This window comes from Leuciscus leuciscus, assembly GCF_965113295.1.
Source record: "Leuciscus leuciscus genome assembly, chromosome: 2".
NCBI lineage: Eukaryota > Metazoa > Chordata > Actinopteri > Cypriniformes > Leuciscidae > Leuciscus > Leuciscus leuciscus.
In genome coordinates, this window is record NC_138726.1 from 58,418,134 (window position 1) to 58,443,373 (window position 25,240).

At 39.7% G+C, this 25,240-nt stretch overlaps 2 protein-coding genes and 1 long non-coding RNA gene across 3 annotated transcripts; 1 reads left to right on the forward strand and 2 right to left on the reverse strand.

Annotated features, from left to right (window-relative positions):
• Positions 1-1,484: 1,484 nt before the first annotated feature.
• LOC309493526 (kelch-like protein 33) lies at positions 1,485-7,168 on the reverse strand. Its single transcript, XM_082162682.1, has 5 exons — positions 6,991-7,168; positions 5,992-6,675; positions 4,897-5,836; positions 4,638-4,808; positions 1,485-4,042 (listed from the first exon to the last, which is right to left on the reverse strand). The coding sequence occupies exons 1-5, from the start codon at positions 7,103-7,105 to the stop codon at positions 3,517-3,519; spliced, it is 2,436 nt and encodes an 811-aa protein (XP_082018808.1). The 5' UTR covers positions 7,106-7,168; the 3' UTR covers positions 1,485-3,516.
• A 12,342-nt stretch (positions 7,169-19,510) lies between these two features.
• Positions 19,511-20,787, reverse strand: LOC309493368. Its single transcript, XR_014203876.1, has 3 exons — positions 20,640-20,787; positions 20,453-20,556; positions 19,511-20,214 (listed from the first exon to the last, which is right to left on the reverse strand). It is a non-coding gene; the product is annotated as an uncharacterized lncRNA (long non-coding RNA).
• A 1,564-nt stretch (positions 20,788-22,351) lies between these two features.
• On the forward strand, positions 22,352-23,492 carry LOC309493276 (complement C1q-like protein 4; the record flags this gene model as incomplete). The annotated part of the gene is made up of 3 exons (XM_082162448.1): positions 22,352-22,559; positions 22,690-22,824; positions 23,064-23,492. The coding sequence occupies 3 exons, from the start codon at positions 22,352-22,354 to the stop codon at positions 23,360-23,362; spliced, it is 642 nt and encodes a 213-aa protein (XP_082018574.1). The 3' UTR covers positions 23,363-23,492.
• Between the last annotated feature and the right edge of the window lie 1,748 nt (positions 23,493-25,240).

Consider the following 25,240-nt stretch of genomic DNA (forward strand, 5'->3'; position numbering starts at 1 on the left):
GGAGCAGAGCAGTGAGAGGCGCTTCACTGCCCCGGCAAGTTTAAAAGGCTGCACTGTACGGTTATTTATAATGGAGGACCATACAAATGCTGAGTCACAGGATAAGGAGTCCTCGTCGTCGAAAAAGTCCAAAATAGACCGTAAAAGGACACGTGAACGGAGATTACAAAAAACAAGGGTTAATGTCGGGATAGCTAATGCAGGAGAAAGCTTTCAAAAGAGACGCTGAAGTTGCCTGCTTTCTTCTCGACAGGCAAGTCAATGTTACGGTCTTAATTACTAGCTTTTTTTCATTGCTTGGTTGTGAACTTTATTATATAATATACAAAAATATAATGAATAAAGAAGGCATCACTACTAATTACCATAGTTCATGTTTTTCACAGTCAGTAATTCATACTGTAACATTCGTTTGTTCGTTGTGTCAAGTTGCAGTTTGTTTGAAATAACAAACCTGTTCACCCGAAGGAAAACTCGAAGTGCTATTAAAACATCCTGTCATAGCTTTTTGGTACATAACGGCTCCCGTAGATGCAACACGCATTTGAAAAAGCGAGGCGCTGGAGAGCACTATTTGTTTGAATGCAAAATACATTTTCACCACTAGATGGGGGAAATTCTTACACAATGTCCCTTTAAGTAAACCCATACACACAAAACACCTGTCAAATTAATATTCTGGATTAAATGCAAACTAAGCTTGGTTGATGGATAAAATGTATCCTCAATTTGTAAAAATAAAGAATATGTTGACAGCAACGCACTTATATAAGACCTTGTCCTAACTACACGCAACGCGCGATAAAAGGTATCTTTTCCATGTTAATCAGATCTTGAAATTAAACAAATGGAAACAAGAACGTTCAAACAGTGAACAAACAAGTGCATTCTTTGACAAAGATTGTTTTAGTAACTCAGTAGCCTATGTATTTTTAATAATGTTTAAATGGTGTAATATTTGTGAATTTGATTATGTAGCTACTTATCCATTTTCTAGCGAGTACCGTCAAGATTAGCCTACCCTCTGGTGCTGTGGGCCTCCGCCCACACACTGTTCTTATTGGCTGTGGGTTTTGATTGATGTTGACGCATCTCGCAGTCGCGTCGCGTTTAGTGTGGACAGATAAATTATTTGTCACTGTAATCTTATCGCATCGCGTCTGGTTAGGACACGGTGTAACTCAAATTTTCTTTGTCATCCAATCCAATTTTTTTAAATCCCTTTTTAACAAACACTGAGATTTTGATTTGTTAAGTCGGTATACTGAATTGTACTGTAATATCTCACAATATTGAATAATCGTCTTAATAAACTGAATGCACACAGTAGTAAGAAACTATTTTCCTTTATTTTTGTTTATTCTAGAAGCAATCCTCAAAACAAATATTATATACATATAAAATCTGGCATAAAGCTGAGAAAATTGTGTTCTTTAAAGACAACAACATGTATAAGCAATGCTTTATCCAGGGCAGATAAAGAAAAAAATCCAATCGTTCACTCCGAGCAGAATCAGTATTTTAACATTTCTGTTTATGCGCTCTTTCTTTAACAGTATCGTTCCGAAAACGGTTTAATTAGAAAAAATACTGGTTAATAAAAAAAACACAAAAAATTGCCTACACTTTATACCAGAGCTTGTGACTAAACCTCGTAACTCGATGGATCCTTAAACTGTCGCCAAACCTCATACAGTAGCTCATACCCGCCTCAATTGTGAATGAAGTCTTGCACGCATTTTGGAGACTGTCTCTGCTTGTTTGCAGTGCAAGGGTAAATGAAAAACTGGTTATTTTATAAGTACCACATTTTCTTTATTCAAAACTGTATTTGAGGAGCGGAGTGTCTTTGTCTGGAATTTGCCATCTAGTCATCCTGTGCATAACACTTCATTTTTTATAACACATGATTTTTACCAAATATATTAAACGACAATAAAAACTGTTCTACAGTAACCTGCAATTTTCGCTAGTTTCAAAACGCACCACGCTGGATATAACCGGATATGGTAATATATCCTTGGATAAACTCCTGCGATCCAACAGCTAATGCCTACACATTGCCTTGCAACTTACAGAGGATGATTTGACAACTGAGCGCGGGCATTTCACTCACATTGGATGCGTCAAAGTCAGATTTGCATAGGTCCTACTATTTGAATTCATGATTGGTTGACTGCCAAATTAAAATCTTAAACAGAACGATAAAATAATGTTATTAACCGGTTAATGGTATTTTCAAATAAGCGTTTCTCTTCAGAATGTTCCATCAGTGGCGGGGAAAGAGTTAATACTCAACCATTGCCTTGCTGTGTGTATTGTAGGGCTGCACGACATTTTTGTTTTTCTGTGATATATATTGCGATATGAAAAAATGTCACCAGATGATTTTAATAGCTATATTTGTAAAGAATTAATCATTCCAGGATAATTGGGTTGATTTTGTAGGAAGTTTTTTATTTTTTTATTATTACAAGCATAGATAAATAAAATAGAACAAAGATACAAATGAAAAGTAAGCAGTGATTTATGTTTTTTGGGTTAGTCTAACCGTATTCAGGTACAGAAATTGAATAATCAAATGTAAAATAAAACTGCATAGTCTTCACTGTGTAAATTAAATACAATTAATATAATTAATTAATACAATTTATCTTTGTTAAAGCTACAAAAGCAATTTTCTATTTTGTTGTTTGATTAACATTGGTGACACAAACAGTTGCAGGTATATTAGGCTGACGTTACTTTAAGATGAAATGCAAGGATCTCATATAATGATACACATTCGTTTTCTTTCTCAGTTGTTTACAACACATAACCGACAGTGTTTACGAGGATACTCACCGAGATGGGCATTGTGACTTAATTTTGAGTGCACGTGTCTATTCAAGCTAGCCTGGGAAAACCCAGACAACTTCCGGCAAATTTAGAATTGCTCTACAAGTAGTCTGGCAAAGAGCCCATTCAAGCCCATTTCTAATCCGTCGAAATCGCGGCACCAATCAGAAACGTTGAGGCGGGCTTTACACGATGACGATCGCTCTGATTGGTTTTAGGTCTATGAGCGACGTCCGTTGGTGACGCCCCTTTGGAAATTAGTTATTAATGAAGCTTTGCCAGACCATAACTCAGTTACTACTGAGAATGGTCTGGTTTTAACCAGGCTATATTCAAGCTCAAAAAGAAGAGAAATAGAACTGAATTCGGTGCTCACGTTCTGTCTGCGTGACTTTGTGTCATAAAACATTGCACAAGTTCCAGTCGTCTTGTGTTTTATGTTTAAAGTGCCAGGACTTGCAACACATGCAAATGATAAACATTCACTCTATGATGGTAAAACTCTGCAGATAAACTGCGAATCACATGCGTTCCGAACTGGGGGGCAGTTGGTCTATATGGATCACAGATTTTGCGATGTGACTATCGTGAATGCGCACATCGCGATATTGATGCTAAAACGATATATCGTGCAGCCCAAGTGTATTGACAATTTATTGTATTCAGGATATTCTCCTCTTACTTTCTAAGGTGAATAGGTATGGGCAGCACACAGGCCGCTATGCATATGTTCGGGCCTGGTGTCACGCTCATGTTCTCCCAATGTGCTGTTGCAGGATCATAGCGGTGCACAGATTTGATATCTCTGTAGTTGGCAGTATGGCAGTAGCCTCCGATAACGTAGACCTTCCCCTCTAAGACAGCTGATGCTGACCCAACATGAGGCACTGGGATTGGCATAATGGCACTCCAGGAGTTGGCCACAGGGTCATAGACCTCACAGCCTACTTGATCTACCAGATGGCCATCAGCATCACTTGAAACACCACCAGCCACGTACAGACGGTCACCCAGGGTCTCCATGCAGTGCAGAGCTCTGTCATTTCTCATCTCACCCAGGTTAGTGGATCCTCGTTCTGGGTGGTAAAGGATCATAGACGACAGGCATTGGTACTGGCTGTTTAAGCCTCCGGATAGGAAGATTGTGCCATTCCATACACTGGCTGCATGACAGCATAGAGCTTGGTCTAATGGGCAGACAAAACTGGAGAAGTAGAGAATTAAGAAGAGAAGGGCCAGGTTTACCAGCATCACTCACTATTATAACCAAGCTATTAGAAAGAGTTTGACTTTTGCTATACATTTGCAATATGTTCTATGACATTTAAATCTACCTAACTCTTACTCTGAATAAAGTTATATAGTGAAGTAGGACATGATTCAGAATTACATTGTTGTTAGTCCTGAAACAACATTCCTAATATTAATGGAAAGCGCTTAATGAGGATATGAGGGATAGACATACAAGACATGCTGTATAAGTAATGTTATTAACCTGGCTGTCAATTTCTGGTGACACAAACCTCTGGAAAACATTTTGTGAGAAGTAGACCTTAAGACAGTACAGTACATCTGTCAATCTCAAACTTGTTTTCATTTGTTCAAAGTTAAATATGCCACCTACCCTTATCCGTAAACAAATCAAATATTAGGGTAAGGGTTTGATCTGGGGTTTCGGTCTTGAACAACATTCACACATGGTTTAGGGTTTGCAGTTGTGTTTGGTCTGTGATTACTTGCTAGACATGTTTCAAGAACAACAGCTGATGTTGTGTGTGCTATTTATTTATTGTACTAACCTCCAAGAATTTGTGTTGGGGCAGTAGACCTCTACACTCTCCATGTTGACCCCTGAGTATCTCTCTCCTCCAATAGCATATAGTTTACCATTCAGGACCACTACAGTGAAGCTGCCTCTTCTCTCATGCATATCAGCCAACCTTTGCCAGGAGTTTTGGATGGGATCATACCTAGATCAGAGATTGAACAAGTAGTCCATAGTATGAGGGGGTAAACTTGAACAAGGTTAGACAGAAAAAGCCTCAAATTTCATCTTACATGTAGGTGCATTTCATTGTATCAGCTTGGCCATAATAATGCCGTCCACCAACTACGTAAAGCTTCCCCCTTATCGTCCCAACTCCATGACTGAATCTTGGTTTCTCGGGTAAAGTTCCCAGCATTTTCCACTCTACTTTCTTCACCAATCCGACATGGTTCTGCAAAGAATTGCTAAACCACATTTCCCTGCTGGGTCTATGTTTGTCAAAATTATCAGTGATCTTCTCACCCCCAACAAGGACTATAGTGTCTTTAGGCATGTAGACCCTGATATTTGACTGAACATCTGAAGAACTGGAGAAGAACTCCTTGAAGAGACCCTTATAGACATGTTTGGCACCAATTCGAGGCCAAGATGTTACAGACATGACTTCATCGAACTCCTTAAAGGTCATGAGAGGAAAGCGGATGGTCCCCATCAGCTCCCTGGCGAGTTTCACCCGTTGTTTAGGATAGGCTTCGATCCAAGACATGACTGCTTTGAACACAGGCAACTCAGAGAGAACGTAGAGGGAGTCACTTTGAAGGTATTTCTTAATTTTTTCTACAGGAAGATCGTGGAACTTCGGAGTGATGGACACATCTTGAAAGTGCCTCAAGACGAAGTTATTGGCAAGTGCAAGTAGGTCGGACATCCCATAGGCCTCTGCGAAAGATACAACGTCCAGGCAGCTGTAAGCATCTATTTCTTGTTCCATGAAGTTAAGGCATAGTGAGTAGGCAGTCTGAAACTGTAATTGAAGAGATGTACAGGTGAGATCAAACACGCAGCCCCATCCAAGAGAAAGAGCCCCACTGTAACTGTAGTGGAGGAGGGCCTCAAGCTTGGCAGCCCTGACTAACTGCAGAGACACCAATTTCTGCCTGCTCTCCTTCATACCGCTGGTAAACATGCCTCTGAAATAGTCACTGCTGGCAACCAGGAGCACCCGGTGAGCTTCATGAGGGTGGGAAATAAATACAAGTTTACGAGCAGTTTCGCAAATGCACAGGGGATCAAATTAATGCTGTGATGTCTATATTTCTACAACATGAAGAAATCATCTAATTTGTGCATAGGGAACTTAAACCTCATATTAACAAATTTCTTACCATGAAACACTCTTCCCTCTGCTTCAAGCTCCAAATCACATCCCACTCTCTGTGTCCACAGCTGTCGGATATGCTGTAGACTATCATTCATATGTTCCTCTGCAGAAATTTTTTTTCTGCCTTCTTTCTTCCCTATTGCCTTGTCCTGTTCTCTTTGTTCCTCCTCTGTGCAGAGTTCCAGAACTCTCGGAGCTTCAAGGCGAACAGCTGCAGTTCTGACCAACTCTATATTTGCTTTGTTCAGAATGCTGATGTTCCCCGTATAGGCAAACTCCACCACTGCTGCCAACCCCAAACCATGAACCTCAGGCCCCAAACACAATGCGATAATCCGTTCTTGTCTGGGTTTCTGTCTGAGCCTCAACTGAATAAGGTTACTGACCGCAGCCAGGACAATAGAATTAACCTGAAATTGATGTCCGTCCTCTGTGTAGATGGTCAAGTCAGTGAGGACAGAATACAACTTCATGTTCTCCAGAGCCTCGAAGACCGCACCTGGGTACGCTGGATTGGAGTATAGCTTCTTGGGATACCGGTCGCAATCATCAAAATCTTCAAAACTGCAATGTCCATCATATTCATCTGATGAGTCTGTCATCTGCTGCTCTTCATCTCTAAATGTTAAACCTCTAAAAGTTGAGTCTTTTTCAGAATCTTCAATGTCATCGGTACTGACGGAGGCAGCTGCAAAACAGTTATCATCATCATCATCATATTTATTGTGAGCTTTATCAGTGCCTTTATCTATATGTTTACATGTAGCAACTGAGCCGTCACCATTTGTAGACCTAAGAGGTAAACTGTTACTATATTCTACATCATTATTTTTGTTGTCGTATTTATCAGCATTCTCTTCATTACTGTTGTTGTCATATTTATTAGCATACTCTTCATCACCTGCCTTATCATTATTTGTACACATAACGTCACTGTTACTGTTTACATGCATAAAAGGAAAACAAACACTACATCCATCATAGTCATCAACAGCCTTCTCACTTCCATATGCTTGTACTTGCAGCTCCTCTTCTTTCGACCGCTCATTTTCCTCCACTGGATTCTTCCGGTCTTCCTGTTCTTTGCTCACATCCATCCTTTCATTTCCACCATTCATGTTTTCATCCTCTCTGGCTGTTCTCCATGAACTTCTCCACTTTCTCTGAAGACACTGCTGATCCATTGCCATTGTGTCTTCAGGTTTCTGTAAAAAGCAAAAAACTTCTTTACTTATGTTTAAAAAACAAAAAAAACAGAACAAGTTGCATCAAATCTGTTTCTTAACTTCTCTTGAATCTCTCTGTTGATGTGGGATCTTATGCTGTAGTCAGGTATGCAAAAAAGATCAGTGTCTCACGAGCTCACAATGCTATCATCATAATGCTATTTTTACCTCTAGCATTCACTATGATCACATCACAAGCCATCTAATGTAATCACGTGCTCCGCCGTTCCTTTTCAGATAATGTCACCAATTCCTCTTACTTTTCAGATGTAGCACTTGATTTGATTAAAAGAAAAACAGATTGTAAACACCATTGTGTTTATAGAACATCATGGCAAAGAACGTCTTCCAAATCTAAAATATCAGTCTAATAAATGTTACGCTTGCTTTATTGTGATGAAATATGCAGTTCTCAGTCACATTACATCTAAAACATCTAAAAAGAAATTACCTTTTGCACTGATACTGGACCTTTCCACAACTCAACACTGCACTGGGATGATTTTAAAAGCGGAACTCCATGACTTTGCTTGCGTGAGAACACTATGGACTGCGGTGTTCTGTATGGCGTTATTTTTTAGTCAAAAGTCATGAGCGTGTAAGACATGCTCACGAGCACATGATGTTATTTCACACGCGCAAAAATGAACCTTCAGCTGGCAGGATAAAAGTACTCGCGCACAAATTCAACAACCGAGAGGTGTACATGTAGCTGCGAGCGAGCGCCTGGCATACTCTCATAGGTTAACTCTGCTTGTACAGTGGAATCCTGCTCGTGCGCAGCGGGCTTCTGCTCGCGCAGTGGATTTCTGCTCCCTCGAGTCTACATGACTTTTGACAATTTGGGGGCGGAAACCAAGGAGGGCACTGACCCTCTTATGATTGGTCACTTTCATCGTAATCACACCCACAGTCATAGCCTAGCTTAGCACAAAGACTGGATGTAAATGGATAAGGTAGCATACTAATCCCAATAAGTGACAAAATAATGCAAACATTTTTTGATCATTGATCATTTTTCACAGTTGTGATCTGTATAGTCACAGCGTGTACAAATAACACTTTTTTTTAAACCTTTTTAAAGCTCTTTTAAACTGATGCTATTTGCTTTGATATTTATCATATTGGCAAATGCAATTCCAACAGGTGTGTGAGTGGCTTCAATTTCCAGATATCAAGTATATGGCCACCCATACTCGGAATTGGCCAAATGCATTTAACCTATCCAAGTTAGTGCACACACATTATAAGCAGTGAGTAGTGAACACACATACTGCAAACTGTGGACACTAGTGTTGTCACGATACTAGAATTTCTAACTTCGATACGATACCTTGAAAAATATCGATATTCGATACCATTTTCGATACCACGGAGAAAAAAACTGCCACAATATTAAGTTTTTTTATTTTTTATTATTTAAAGCTAAATATAACAAGTCTAGAACATGACAATGAGGGATATTTTACATGAACAAAAATGTCCTGAAGTAGTGCACTTGTTCAAAAGCATTAATGCTGGTTAATACATTAACGTTATTTGATGAACAGATTTAAACAAACGTGAGTGCATTATATGCGATAACAATACTATTAGTGCTTTTAACAATACAGATTGTGTCAAAGCCCTTAACAGTATCAAATTGGAGGATATAGTGTCAGTAATGTATAATAATAAGATAAAACATAACATTTTCAGTTAAAGGCATTTCATTATTGAATTCAAAGATGTCATTCAATAGCTCAGTTGAGTTTAATTAGTATCTGTGTAATCAAATTGATGATAAGATATGAAGGCAAATTGCAGAATTAAATACTAATTTTTGAATAAAGTTAAATAAGCACAAGTTAATTTACATTTGACCACAGTTAAAATATTTAACGTTACTTGTCTAAGATTTCTCAGTCAGATTATATTAACTTTAAGAATTACGGTGAAAAAACGAGACAACACACACTCATATCAACAACAATACTAGGCCATCTTGGTTAATGTTTCAGAAATGTTAAAATGAGAAGAGTTACCAACCTCTCGAAATTATTTATATAGATCCCGATGTCGGTCTTTCAGGTGCTTAGCTATATTAGGCCCCGATCACACTAACGCGTTTTTCAGGTTCGAACACGCGAGGCACACAGCACTCATCACACAGAACGAGCAGTGCGCTGCGTTTGTTATGTTGCTCGGCAACCACTGAAACCGCTGTCCTGTCAGTCAAGTAAACGTCAAATCAGCCTTTTATTAACTTTATTTACTTTCTGTTAACATTGTGGTAGTTACGGTTCGTGAAGTCGTTATAAGCTCCTGGTAACCCGCGAGAGCACCACAAGTTTATCCTCCATCATCGCACTCTCCGGGCGTTCAAGCAACTAGCTTTCATCATTAAAACGGAAGGCCCGCGAGGCGCAGCAGGCACATAAACAGCGCGCAGAACGCTCGCTGGAAACCAATTGAAAATAGGCGCCTCTCACTGCAAAAAACACGTCAAGTGTGATCGGCCCCATTCACTTCACTTTTGCTATTTAACCAGAGCGAATGAGACGAGTGCGCTTGTGGTGTTTGTCAACGCGCCTTTGGAGAGAAGTGAAAGTGACAGCTCGGCTAGTATCGATACTTCAGGAAATTAGTATTGGTATCGTTCAGATATTTCAGTATCGATATTTATCGAAATATCGATATTTTTGACAACACTAGTGGACACACAAACCCGCAGCGGTGGGAAGCCATTTTGCCATGGGGGGTTAGGTGCCTTGTTCAAGGGAACTTCAGTCGTTCCATGCCGATATTAAGAATCAAACCTGCAATCTTTGGGTTACCAGTTTGATTCTAACCATAAGGCCACGACTGCCTCCATAAGACTGCCCCCTATTCTGGGCCATAAGAAATTTTGGAGTATGTTTTGGGAGCATGTGATGGCTGGCATTAGATTCTGATCGAGTCAGTAGAATCATGTTTCTCCTCCACAGCCTGGGAATGCTATCTGGGTCAAGGAGTCCAGGGCAGGTATAAACAAGCAATTTATAGACTTGAAGGTTAATTTTCTTTTTAAATATGCTTTAACTGAAACTTTACACAACAAAACATTTTATAGATTTAAAGTTTTTTTTTGTTTGTTTGTTTGTTTATTTGAACGCTTTAATAACATTTTCATATGACATTTCTGTCATTAACAATAATAATAATAATGCATACTGCTATAACATAGCCTGGCTACATTCTTCTAATAAACACACACACACACGTTGCCTGGATCATAAGGCTTCTCCATGTCTTTTGTCTGTCCATGTATGGAAATGGTGAAAAAGCGAGACAACAGATGGAAACTCATTGCTCTTTAAGAGCCACAAACAGAGGAGCAAATGTCACTGTTAGCCTTGGATTGGAATCCTGCCGGAGATGCCAAGAGGCCATGGAGAGACAGACAGAGAGAATATGCTCATGCTAAGACTCTAGCAATGCCTAATTGCCTTTTCTAATTAATATAGTGACCAAAAGAGTCTGGAAATTCAAGCCACTCTCACACCTGTTGGAATTTCAATGCAAATTACATCTGTTTAAAAGAGATTTAAAATGGGAAATAAAATGGGGGAAAAAAAAGATGAAGGACAACAAAAAATATTTTTTATATTTACTATTATATTTGTCAATGGCTTATGTAGGCTTGAAAATCAATAAAGACTTTTGCCATTTGGAATTCCTAAAGGTAGGGATGTCCCGATCCGATCCACGTCATCGGTATTGTGCCGATACTGGCCCAGAACGCTAGATCGGAGATCGGAGGGGAGAAAAAAATATGATCCGATACCTATTAGGGGTGGAACGGTACATGTAAGTATTGAACAGAAACGGTACGTGCGTCACGGTTCGGTGCATGGATTTACACGGTATAAAAATAAATAAAACTCGCGTGCACATTAATTAATGTAATGCGGAACTACTGTTAGATACGCGCATAGACATATGCGGGTTCTTTAGGGACACCTAATCTGTAGCCCCGCCTTAGCTCTGAACGCGCATCTATTTCGCTTCAAACACTCGCTTTAAGCCTTGTTTATACTTTTGCCTGGCTCCGCAGCGCGAGTCTCCGCAGACTGCGCACGCATCTCCCCAAACGGACGAGGCGTTTATACTTGACACGCTCGCCGTTGTACTATTCTTTGAACCGACAGGGGGCGACTCGGAGTAATTCTCCTCTAAACCACCAGGAATTGGCGGTGAAGAAGTAGTTTGCCGGAACAACAACAGTGAGAACATGGTGCCTCTGGACGTGCTGAATGCTGAAGAAGAGTTGTTGTGTTTGTTGATGTTAACTAAAAGACAAAGGAGAAGAAGAAGATGGTATGTTCGCCCTTTAAACACCACTCGGCAAAGAGATGGAGAGTACAGTGCTCTTATCAAAGAAATGCGTGCAGTGGATGAGCAAATGCACTTTGGCTACTTTCGAATGTCTGCTCAGCGGTTCGAACACTTGCTACATCGTATCAAACTTTATTTGGACCATAAAAGAACCCACAGCAGCCCAGTAAGTATGCAAGAGAGATTGGCTGTCACTCTTCGCATACTTTCATCTGGAAGTTCCCAAAAATGTGTTGCCTCCAGCTACAAATTGGGATCGACCACAGTCTCAGTGATAGTGAGTGAGGTCTGCCAAGCAATCTGGACTGTTTTAAAAGGCGAGTTTATCTCGCTACCAAAAGGCAACGAGTGGCTTGACATTAAGAATGAATTTTGGAGAGTGTGGAACTTTCCCAACTGTTTGGGGTGTGTGGATGGGAAACACGTCCTAATCAAGGCACCCCCAAATGCTGGAAGTGACTTTTTCAACGATAAAGGAACCCACTCCATTGTTCTAATGGCAGTCTGTGATGCCAAGTATCGTTTCACCATGGTGGACATTGGCTTGTATGGACGTGAAAGTGATGGTGGGATTTTCAAGGACAGTATTTTTGGTTCCAGACTTCTTAACGGCACTCTTGAACTCCCACAGCCTGAAAACCTGCCAGGCACCAACATCAAACTGCCACATGTGTTCCTGGGAGATGCTGCGTGAACCTGGTACGCCCATATCCAGGTAAAAACAAAATCAAATTGTGCCATAAATTAACTAATATAACATGTATTTGATGTGAACAATGTAAGAAAGAACATTATCATAAATCTGTGCACTTGTTTGTTTTACAGGTGTTAACTTGGATGATGCCCGTAAAGTATACAATTACAGACACTCACGGGCCAGGCGAGTCATCAAGAACACTTTTGGTATCCTTGCTGCACGCTGGAGGATTCTTGGACGGCCAATGGAGTTTCATCCTGAAAAAGCTGTGGATGTTATGAAGGCTTGTGTGGCTCTTCACAATATGTTAACCCTCACTGATGCTGCAACATCTCCTGCATCCAAGTACATTCCTCAAAATTTTGCAGATGGTACCACAGAAACAGGGGAACAGATGCCATGAGAATGGAGAAGGCTTGTGTCTGGGGACAACAACTTGATTGCAGAAGGAAGAATGTCATCTGCACAAACATCCCGGGCTGCAGTCGCAGTGAGAAATGACCTGAAGTCATTTTTTAACACACAACAGGGTCTTGTACCTTGGCAGGACTCTGTCGTCAAAAGGGGCTGTCTGCAGTAAAGTTGCAAACTAGCAACAAAGTAATTGAACAGTGTTGTTGTTGTTGTGTTGTGTTGTGTTTGTTTTGTGTTTTACAATACCTATTTTCTATTTACATGTATATGTAATTACAACATTTGTAATAAAGCAATAAATAGTAACGCACAGGTTGTGTTTTCATTCTTGTTATATAAACAGTATCAAAATGCTCATAGACCAATCACTGATTTGAAATGAGAAAAATAATATGATGGTGAGAAGATATACATAGAACTCTTTTGATATTTAACATCTCGTAAATGTAATGTAATTTAGCGTCAATTCACCTTGGTAACAATTTGCAATGCAGTTTCACTTGTTGACATTAATGTACAGTAGTCGACATTCGAAATGGATCAAAACCTTTCATCAAAGTTATACATGAATTATGAACAATACCCGTTGTTGTCTTAGGACAACTTTGATAAACTTCAGATCCACTTCAAATGTTAGTTACTGTAGACATGCGTTACCTTTTTACTCTTTGGCAATGTTAATGAAAATACAGGTTTTTATTGTTTGTTAATATTAGTTCACAGTAACTGAGTTTGTATTATTAATTGCTGAAATTAATATAAAAAAGAGTAATTAATGCAGTAGGTTTATTGCACTTTTACTGCATATAAACTAGTTAAACAATTGAATCCTTACTGCAAAGTGTTTAAACCTTTAATTTCATCAGCAGGGCTTATTTCTGCTATTGTAGGCTTATTTTGTAAATGTAAGCAGTTACTTTAGACAAGTGCAAATGGGGTGCTTAATGCAAATGTGGTCCTATTCACAAAATGAGTGGCTTTTATGGTCGCCCATCAATGCAAATGTCTCTATAAAGGATGAGGTTTATCACTGTCTGTCACCATCGGTGTACTGCAGCGATTATGTTTATTTGTGAAGACACTGATGAATGGGACACAAAAGAAAGTCTTTAGATTTTGTTTTTATTTCACAGCAAACTATATATACAAATCTCTTTTGTAGGGTTAGGTTAGGGTTCTAATTTTAAATAATACAGGTTACATAATAAAACAACAACAAAAAAACTTTACACACATTACAAACAAAGTATTTAAGTCTTGGGCAGAAAATGCAAAAAAGTCTATGCATCGTTGTCCCTCAGTGCTTCAAAAAGGACCTGATTCAGCTTGAACTTTACATCAAGCTTCTTCCTTGGGTCCACTTTCACAAGCATGTCAGCCATAACCAAAGCAAATCTGTAGTCTTCATTGTCCTGCTGCATGGCACTTTGCCTCTCTTCGTCCAGCCTCTCCAATCTCTTTAGCAGGGCGTCTTCAGTGTTCCGTTTTCTTTTACGGGATGAAGTTCCACGACTCGGGCTGGGGATATTGTCCCCGCACGTTTGAGACTGAAGGTCCCTCCTGTTCGGTATCGCTCAGTGCAAACCGTTGAGGAGAGAGATTATTTCCGAAAACCAAACTCTGTTCAGCCAACAAGGCGCTATCAGTAAGAGGCAAGGACCCTTGATGACGAACCGTGTAAATCGTCCTAAGGGACAGGAACTTGTCCTGACCCTAAAGCAGAGCCTGCTGTGCTCACCTGTTAGAAGGCGCGAACACAGTCAGCCTGACGATTTTTGTAGGCGACTACCATAGTATTGTCCACCTGCGCTAGGACATGATAGCCCCTAAACTACTGGAGGAAGTATTTCAGGACCAAAAATACAGCCATCCATTCGAGGCAACTGATGTGCCAATCAAGATGATGCTACCCAGATCCCTTGGGCTGGACGACCACTTAAGACCGCTACCCAGCCCGACAGGGAGGCGTCTGTCGTTTGCATTCTGCGACGGCAAGACGCACCTAGAGTGGGACCCAAGGCAAGGAACCGGGGTCTGAACCACGTAGAAAGGGAACAAAGCCGCAGCGCGTGACCCTTACCGTAAACATGGATTTTAGAAAGTGCACGAAGCGTTCAGCGCATGACTTACCATAAACATGGATTTTTAGAAAGGACAAAAAAGCACTCAGTATGTGCCCTTGACCTTATTTGCCTTTAGGGATTGTATAGATGAAATCCCCCGGTTATGAGCCACAACTGAAGTGGTCTCATGTGCAAAAGGCCCAGAGGGATCACTGTGGACGCAGCTGCCATGAGACCTATGTAATGTCCTGACCTAGCCAGATGTTGCTTAGGGTGTTTAAAATTGTCTTGACACGAGGGGAGACAGATGTGCCCCCGATGGTGACAGAGTCCCATTTTACCTCCAAGCACGTTAGCCTCTGGGCAGGAGAGAAAACGCTCTTCTTGGCATTGCATCTCAGCCCCAGAGAGAGAAGATGAGCGAGGATCGATCTCGATATTGAAGTGCAAGCTCTTGAGACTGGGCCAGTATCAACTAATCGTCTATGTAATATGGCTAGGTCGAATGGAAGGACCCCGATATTGGTAAGCTTCGCCCCCATAAGCCAACCTCAGGAACTTCCAGTGTTGTGGCCTACTCCTGTTTCACGGTAGGGAGAACCACGCCATTAAAACGAGGAGGGCAACATATTCCTTTTTACTGTCTTTAGGACGCAAAGAGAGATACCCGGCAGTAGCTTTCACGCTGCCAAAGTCTTTTTAAAGGGGTACCAATTTTAATACTTCCTGTTGGGGGAATGTTAAATGCTCTGTGTCCTGGGCAATAACAGGAAACAACAAAACATTAAATATTTAGCTGGAAACTGCTGCCCCCCGATTCACCAGAGGTGGCGGGGATGTTACAGTGGTTCAGGATTTTTGTCTCAGGTCTATTATGAGGCTGCTAAGCGCAACGAGCCAGTCCCCAGGCTTTACGAGGGGGAGTGCAACTCGCCGCACTCTGCTTTTGAGCCCACCATTTGTTCTTCTTTCTTTTTCTTTTTTTTAAGCAGATCAGCTTGGTATGACTGTAACACTGCCATAGTGTACAGAGCAGCACCAGTCTGACACCCACCAGCGTGGATGTTATTATACACGGCTTGGTGGGGTGTGCTGACTGCTTAAATGATGATGAGCCCCAGAGAAGAGATAGCCCACGAGCGTCTCTACGGACTGGCGCATTATCGTACAACCCACACGCCCCTGCACCCATGAGCAGTCCTCCCTTTTATCATCACGGGAGGAATGCTCGGAGGCGGCGAACTCACGAGATTCAGTGTCCTCTGCCTGAGCCGAAGAAGCGCCGAGGCACGCTTCGGTAGTCAGGCGAAAGGACATCGCGATCTGGAGAGAGAGCGAGCGATAGGGACGCACCCGTCTCTCACTCCTCAGCCAGATCGACACGCGAGCCTCACAATCGCATTGTGGGTGCTACCCCTTTGAAATAAGCAAAGCGAACGCGAAGCTCTTTAACTGTGAACATTCCACAGTTCTCCTAATCACCATGCTCAAACGCAAGGGCAGCATGCTCTTTCTCCAAACAAACAAAAACAGCATTGGTGTGTGTCTGATTCAGCCATTGGACGTGAACACGGAGGCACACACCGTTTGTTTTGTAAAACACTCCTTTTTTCTTTCTTTTCTTTTGTTTTCTTTTCTCTGCGCACTGCCTAGCAAAAACTAACTCCTATCAGAGGAAACAGAGAATTTTTGAGAGCTTGAGAAGCGCACACACATCACAGTATGGTCTGAAGACAAAAGACCTGTCGATGCAGCTGTGGCTCATCTATTTATAGCCTCGCAGCGCGCCACGTTCCGGTGACGCCACCGCCCAAGGCTATAAAAGTTCCGGGTCAATTTCATTGACGTGTTGCACACATATTCACAGCTGGTCATGTTAAAGACGTTCCCAATGCGCTGATCAGTGCAGCATCGATTGTAACTTTTGAAAGGGAACCATGGTTACATGCGTAACCTGAGACATTTTTCCCACTTAATTTAATGGCTGTTCAAAAGTAGTAGTGTATTCTGATTCAATAAAACAAATATTTTATTGTTTGCGAGGAGTTTTATTTTGTTGATTATGCTGAATAGAAAATAAATAGAAAAATACTTTTGTTCCTCAGACTGGTGGTAGACTTGAAGAATAAAGCTGGAGGAAAGGTTTTAAGAAAGAACATATGCTAGGTTTCCCGCAGCACTTTGGAACTAAGGTGGCCGCCTAAGCAACACACGGGCCGGGTCAGGCCGATATTTCCCGCCACTATCCTCGGGCCGGGTCGGGCCGATATTTCCCGCCACTATCCTCGGGCCGGGCCCTTGATCAAGCACTTGTGTTACAAAATGCAACTAGTCACATGTCTCCTCCGCTCGCACGCATCACACCGGGCCCGGGATAGTAGGCTTTAAAAATATTTATTTTGTTTAAAAAATATTCTATATTCTAAAACCTTGAATTATATTAGAGTAGTAGCCTAGGCCTACTCCTCCTAGGCCATCCAAAGTTTATTCTTGTTCATTTTCTGTGTTCATCATTGTTCACGTTTAAAAAAAAAAAAAAATTTACGTTTCTTCATTCGGATCCATTTGCGATCCATTCCATTCTGAATAAACAAACAACGCAGTTTACATGCTTCGTCCTTGTTGCATCATTCATTAAGATAATAATTAATAAATGCACGCACAATTATTCGTGAACTTGATAAATGTTGCAGATTTGTTTTACTATGCACAAACAAATGCCTTTCAACTTATGTGTGCAAAATTCAGAAGTAAATGAATGTGCAGCAATTTGTACAAATAGAGAGTCTGTAGGCCTACTATATGTGTTGTAGCCATTAAATAAGCTCATTTAGTTTCATATTTGTTAAAATATTATAATGTTATTTTTTTTCCATCTATGTTGATTATGGAAAGTGAACAGCACGAGTAAGATAGGATGCGCAATATATCGAGAGACATGAAGTGGGTCAGACATGATTTTGACCACTTCATTAAGTTTTGTTTTGTAGAAAGCCTTTCTTTAAAGTGAATTTAGTTTTGTATAAATTGTATCTTAATTTTAATAAATTTTTCATCAACGATTTGCCTGTATTTAATAAATAAGAAGCAAATATAGCAGACAATATAATCATGGAGGCGCTGGCGTGCCGCGGTCACTTGCATTGCACGTTAACTGGAGCGCACCTCATCCTAACTTAACCGAAACTCAGTGTATGCCTCACAGACATGATAAATATATCTAAAGAAAGCTTGAAATGTCTTTAAATGAAACAATTCAAAACAAAAAGAAATAGGCAACTCTCTGATTATGTAATCCATGATGTGCATTTCTCTCTATAGGCGCGTTTACTATGGAGATGGCGATCGTCAGCTTCATCTTTGAAGTTGCAGCCGACACTGTTTATTAATATTAAATCAATGCACGCCTGTCACATGATTTACAAATGCACATCTTGCTTGTTGCATGCACACATATTATGTACATATTACGAAATAACGAGATATTATGTTGAAATAACATTATTAATAATAGCCTAATAAATCTTTTAGAATATTTGATTGAATGCTGAGTGTGGTGCTTGTTCAATTTAATAAAATTAATACTTTAATTGTGATAATTAAAATAATTTAATATTAAATATTAAAATGTTTGCTAATTTATTAATAGTATTTATATATAATATATCTAGCACCCCCTCAGCACCTGCGTTAAAAAATTATCTGGCGCCGCCCCTGGTTATAACGGCCCACGTATTAAAAAATGGTCGGGTTTAAATCCGGATCGGGCTCATAATTACAGTTAATGTGTCGGGCCAAGCTCGGACACAACGTGCACGGGCTTGGGTAGGGTCGGGCTTGATTTTTTGGGCCCGATCTAAGCTCTACTTAATCTTTAAATAAGTGATAAGCCTCTGAATCGTGTGATGCGTTTGAACAGCGGCATCTCGTGGTTGAATGTCATCATTCTACAACATCATGTAACCAAAAAAAACAACAAAAAAAATACCTTCATCTGGCATTTGGTTTAAAATTCAGTTGTTGTTGTTTCAGTTGTTATGTTGTTTTGCACTTTTTAGCACAAATATTTTTAAATATTTGTATAGTTTGTTATAATTGCACATTGCATCTGTTATTTTGAAAAGCTGGTTATTTATAAATTATAAATTGTTATTTAAATTTAATATTTAGTGTTAAATAAATAATTGTTAAATTTAGTACAGAGCCTGTAGTCTATCACACAAGATCCCCCCCCCCCCCCCCCCCCCCCCCCCCCCCCCCCCCCCCAAACCCAACCTCACCAACTTAACTGACACATTTCCTCCGGGAAACCCTGATATGTCTAAAAATGTACACTGTTAGACTTTTCAAGGGTTTTTTACAGTAACTTACTGGCAACACTGTTGCCAGTAAGTTACTGTAATTAAGAGTTACAGTACCAAACCGTATTTCAGTTTTGTGTAATACAGTGCATTACTGTAAAAACGAAGCTAATCAGTACAGTGCATTACTGTAAAAACTAAGCTAATCAGTACACTACTGTAATTATTTTTATTTGTACTAAATATAAATTAGATTTGATAATTTTGATATATGATTAATTTTATTTTTATCCTACATAAGTACTACTTTCATACAAACCAATTAGACAAAGTTATCACAAAATACCATTTTTTTATTTAAAACATTTCATATATATCACAAAATAAACATGCCAATGCTGGAAATGATGTGTGAAATTTTTACACATTAATGGGTAAGTTTAGAGACAACATTTTTTGTGTTAATTTTAACTCATTCATTGTGTTAATGATTTTAACAAAGTAAATATGTCAGAGAGGTTAGCACAAAGATGTGTAAACGTGTTAAATTAACACATTATGTGCTGTCCTTCACTGCAAACATTTTTGAAAACATACATAAAATCATAAACAAAACATTAGCATTTGACTAAATGAATGTAGAGTCATTGGTTGTTTAGCTTATACAAGTATTATAATGAAATATCAACCATTACATTCATAAAACTGCAGAATATAAATACATTTTTAAGCATTCAAAAAGGAAATGTCCAAAACAGGACAAAACACAGTTCTTTTCACAATACAAGACACATAACCCCACCTTCAAAATAATTTCACTTATTTCCAAAAATGTGTTGGATTCATGTACACTGGTGGCCAAAAGAAGTATTTAAGTGGCGTAATGTTTTTGAAAGAAGTCTCTTTGATGCTCAAGAAACATTTATTATTATTATCAATGTCTGACTGTCTACTCCATCTTTTCTACAGCATAGGAGTAAAAGTCATCATCAAAATAATCTTTAAAAAGCCAACACAATGTTTTTGTCCACCTTTGTGAATAAATGAACTTCTCCAAAGATTGGTTCCTGTTCAGAACTTGATTGACAACATCAGAGTGTTCCCTGGTCTGCATGCGTGCCCACAAACACAAATGTACTCAGTCCTTCAGAGGAGATCCCGGTTCCAACACTATATGAGAGAGAGAGAGAGAGAGAGAGAGAGAGAGAGAGAGAGAGAGAGAGAGAGAGAGAGAGAGAGAGAGAGAGAGAGAATATTAGTGTCACATTATTTTTAACCTCCTTTTTTGTTAATTTTTATTATTATTTTCACAAAAACTTAAGAATATATATTTGTAAACAGCTTTTGTCAATAAATAGCATACAAAAGAACTAAATTAAATTATGCCAGATTAAATTTTAATACTTACAAATCCTAAATTCTGTCCAAAAATGCTGAGATGCATAGAAAGAAGTTGAACGACTGAAATAGATGATTTTAGCCCATTTCAGCTTGTCTGCAGTGAAGGAGTACCTGTTTGAGACAAATACACAGTAAGATACATGCAAGAAATCACTGTGTGATGATCGTTCTCCTTCCTACAGTAGTTAACCCACCTGTGCGCTGATATTAGGACCTTCCTAGTCAGGTGGAACTGCAATGGTAGAGTCGCTGGCTAATAAAATATAAAAATAATGCAAAAATATAAACTTAAGTTTAGAATGCTAGATTTGGTCTTAGTGAGAGTTTTACTGCAGTGCTTACCTGGATACATTTAATCTGGTGAGACTGAACAAAGACAATGGGCCATCTTCTGATTGGTTCATTTGCTGTGTAATAAAGTTAGACATAATGCAAAGGTCACTTATTTGATATAAAGTTAGCCAATTTTATAGAGATTTTATAAGATATTGTTAGCTACCTAGTCTGCACCAGTGGCTCAAAAGCAATTTTCACATAGTGTATGCTAATCATTTCAGCAAACTTTTCAAAATATATCACAAATGGGCTGGCCTACCTCTGGAATCTTGCTAAGTCACTGGCGCGAATTGGCGCTTTGTTGCAGTTGCCTTTAAACACAAAAATGGAAGTAAATATTAAATTCCATAAAAAAAAAAAAAACTATAATATGGTATAGTTTGCAAACTAATGCTAAAACTATAAAGGTTCTCATCAGTAGGCCAACATTAAGATATAAACAGAATTTCACATTAGTTTATTCACATTTATTGTTAATGTAAACGCGTTGCTCGTTGGCATATTTTAACTCGACAATTCAATAATCTAACAAAGTGTGTAAAAATAAACGTTAGCTCAGTTTACCATGGTAAAGTTCGTTACCGCCATGTTGACGACGAGTAACGTTAGGCTAACGTTAACGTTATAACATACGTTAAACTGGGCACAATCCTGTCAACATACACAGAATGTTTTTTTTTTTTGTTTTTTTTTTTTACCTTGCTTGCTGATCTCTCTCTCGGTGAAGTGAATTCCGTCTCTTCCCCGGGCCAGACACGAACGTCGCGATCCAACAAAAGACAGACCCCATTACCTACACTGGATGTCTGTCTGACGCGACACGACAAATCCCAGACAGTGTAGTGATGCGCCGCGGCCGTTATATTTCAGACGTAGTCCGATACGAGTCCAAGCGCTCGCACTAGTTCTTACAAGGGATAAACAGGTTTGCATTTAAAGGTCCGGTCGCTTCAATGTGTCCAATATAGACAGCCTCTGGCTATTATAGCGTTGTAGACACGTGGTGTAAGGCAAAAATTAGGAAATAAAAAGCACGGTGGAATGGTGCCAGCCAGAGAGGCAGTTACGTCAATACAGTAGTATACAGCAAATTAAAAAAATACAGTAAGTCTCTGTATGTGGTGTTAGACGTCACAGAAAATTCCCATGATGCAATTGGAATCACAGTTATTTACTGTAAAGAGAAATAGCAGTATAATACTGGGGGATTTAAAGTAAATAACTGTAGAAATTACAGAAAAGTCTAACAGTGTAAATAAAACACCCATGCTGTTATCACAGGATTTTTCCCTTTACAGAACATCTAATTTTACACTAATATGAGCAGTTTGTTGCCTACAACATAATGGAAATTCACTTGTGCAATTCTAGAAAGTTTTGTATTGATTAGTCAAATCTGAGTACTTGCGTTGTTTTGTTTTGTTTTTTCCTCAGACATCAGCCGTAAATCTCATGACAGATCAAAAAACTCCAAATTCTTAATCATTAACCAAGGGTAGCTCTATACAAATAAGAAGCACAGCAACTGTAGATCTCTGCTCTTCTCTTTAGCACCAGAGAAACGGTCGTCATGGCTTTATTACAGATCTTCTTCATCTCGATAATAAGTTCCTGCAAGCCACAGGATGCGGATATTATGACTCCTGTGGTGAATATCTTCTCTGAGTTGAAGGAGCTTAAAGCTTCGCTTGATGGACTGAGAACGGATCTGAACTCTGCCAAAAATGAACTCGAAGAGCAGAAAATCTTGATTCAGGACCTGCGGAAACAGGTTAAGGGTAAATTCTCCAATTTCTTGGGGGTATGGATACAGTATCTGGACATTGTTGTAACTTTGCAACTATTACCAATTAGCATGAGCAAGCATTATTCACATTTCCTTTTGGAAATACTCTTCTCCACACACAGAGAGTCCAAAAGTGGCATTCACTGCATCCATGTCGGCAACAGAGGATACAAACCGAGGGCCTTTTAGTACAGAGACCAAACTCATCTTTGATAAAGTCCTAACAAACGTTGGTGATGCATACAACCCTGTCACAGGTAACTGCATATTTAGTTTGACTTTCTGTGGTAAAAAAATAAAAAAATAAAAAATAACTCAATAATTGTACTTTGTAACATCGAGATCCTTGCTTTGTTCTGCTCTGTATAGCATTTAAAACTAGAATGTACTCTATACAAGTACTTAAAGGTAGATACAGAGTATTTGTTATGCTCCAGATTTGGTTTAGTTGCTGCTTATTATATGATGATAAAATGAGACTAAAATATCTTTGCAGGAGTCTTCACTGCACCTGTTAAGGGTGTGTATTACTTCAGGTACTCAGGCTCCGCGTTTGCCTCCCATGATATGGGTCTGAGCATCTTTAAAGGCAAGGCACGATTTGTGTCTTCATACGAATATAATTCTAGTGAGCGCAACGACCAAATGTCCAATGGAGCCGTGATGGAGCTGGATGTTGGAGAGGAGGTTCACGTGACGCTGTGGGTCAGATGTTGGATCTTTGTGGATCGACGGTACAACTATTCCACTTTCACAGGCTACCTGCTTTACCCACAGGATTCTGCTTCTGTATAATTTAAACAGTGTGAATTATTTAGCAACATGTCAAAAATAACTGTTTAACAGTCCTGAAATTGTATCTTATGTTTCTTCAATATGAATTAATTTAATTAAAAGGTTACTATTTCAGATATACAGACAAAAACAAGTCTTCCTCTATTACTTAAATTGCTCTTCTACAGAACACAAGTTTTGATTCACTCGCTCTGGAGAAAACTGTGATGTCTTTATTCGTCATTCCCGACACTGTAGGCTGCAGATACACAAAGCGCAAACAAAGCAGTGCGTGCTCACCACTTTGAATATCAATCATGCTGATCACTTTCTTTATTCGTAAAATTAGAACAGCCTTCTGTCTGTATCGTATTGACTTGCGCTGTTTTGCTATTATTCTCGTGCACTGACTCATCCATTTAACTGATCAGCCAATCAGAGTTCTCTCTCTCACCGACATTCCGATGCTGATTCTACGCGTTGAATGGGCTAAAAAAAAACGACGTCCGACTAGAGCCAACGAAAAAAACAAGTCGGCTGATGCTCAAAAACGGCCCAAAATTGCCCGACGGCCGATCGTCGGCTTAGTGTGTCCCTGGCATTAACCATATCCCTATGTAACGTAATGTAGTGATTCTGAATTTAGCTCAAAAGCAATTATTAATTAATTTATAGGGAATTCGAAAGAATCACTTATTACGGCCATGCAAATGACTCGTCCAGCGTTCATTTGAACCAGCCGTAACTATCAGCTCTGCAGCGGATATAAATATCCAAATTATAATGAAACACTATTTATTAGCAAGGTAACTTAGATGGTCACACACGCACACACACTCATACGAGTTGCAGAAAGAAAGAGAGTGAGGAAAGAACGATTTTTAAGAGTGAGATGATGAAATCCCAAGCTTCTATATGCACTTATAACACATGACCTGAACGAACCATCAATCATTAATTTAACCCTTCTATCGTTTCTTAGGCGGGTTATTAAATTTATATCAATGCACCAGTTCAGTAGCCTGACGTCGTCATACTCAGATTCTAGTCAGAATGTGAGTCTGATACTGCTCCATTGAGCTTTGATTATGGGGCGTGTTTTAACTGAACCAGGAAGGAAAATGCCTCTGCACTCAATTGGATAGACCTATAACCAATCAGAGCAACGGAGTAAGTGATGTATGTTTTTCATTCATGTTTCCGATCGACAAATGCCTTGATCGTGGTTCTCTGTTCCTCTTTTAAAATGAATGCGCTGTCGATATCTTCTATAACAGACGTGATGGCGGAATCTACACATAATGTTTTATAAACAAAGTTCGAGAGGAGCACGTTCAAATAATCAATCCAATCAACTTGTCATCAAACAATGACCGTCTGGTCTACACTATCAGCATGAGAGGAAGCATATATTTATTCACTTTGTCAACTCACCTAACATTCCATGACAGTTTTCAGCATCCCTCCACTCACTCTCGGCCTGTTCTTCCACAGCCAGGAATACGGGGGGAGTACTCTGGGTTCGGGCCGAATACCGAGCCCGCCCTCTCCTCGGACAGCACGCCAAATATGCATTTATTCTATCTGACTTATTTGTAAGTGTGAACTCGTGAAATAACAATTCTCCAGCGGCAGTCATCTGTGTTGTAAACGAATTCAACCCAAGCGCTCGTTGGTGACGTGGATGATTACGTTACGTTGCTCATCTGTCCATCATCGTATAAAGCCCGCCCTGACAATTTGATTGGTCCGAACAATTTTTGTTCGGGCATAATAGCTCCTCAACGGAACGAGTCCAGACCGAACTTCCCGACCAAAAAATGTTGTGGGCGGGGCTAAGTTCGGCTGCATCCAGGCTACCAGTTCAGCTTAACCCTCTGAGGTCGAGAAACGCGCCGA

Coding starts and splice junctions, on each gene's coding strand:
- LOC309493526 (XM_082162682.1), bottom strand. CDS start 7,105: ATGAATGGTGGAAATGAAAGGATGGATGTGAGCAAAGAACAGGAAGAC. Junction 6,676..6,990: donor GCAAGTACAAGCATATGGAA/GTGAGAAGGCTG, acceptor ACTGTTTTGCAG/CTGCCTCCGTCAGTACCGAT. Junction 4,043..4,637: donor CCCAACACAAATTCTTGGAG/GTTAGTACAATA, acceptor CTACTTCTCCAG/TTTTGTCTGCCCATTAGACC.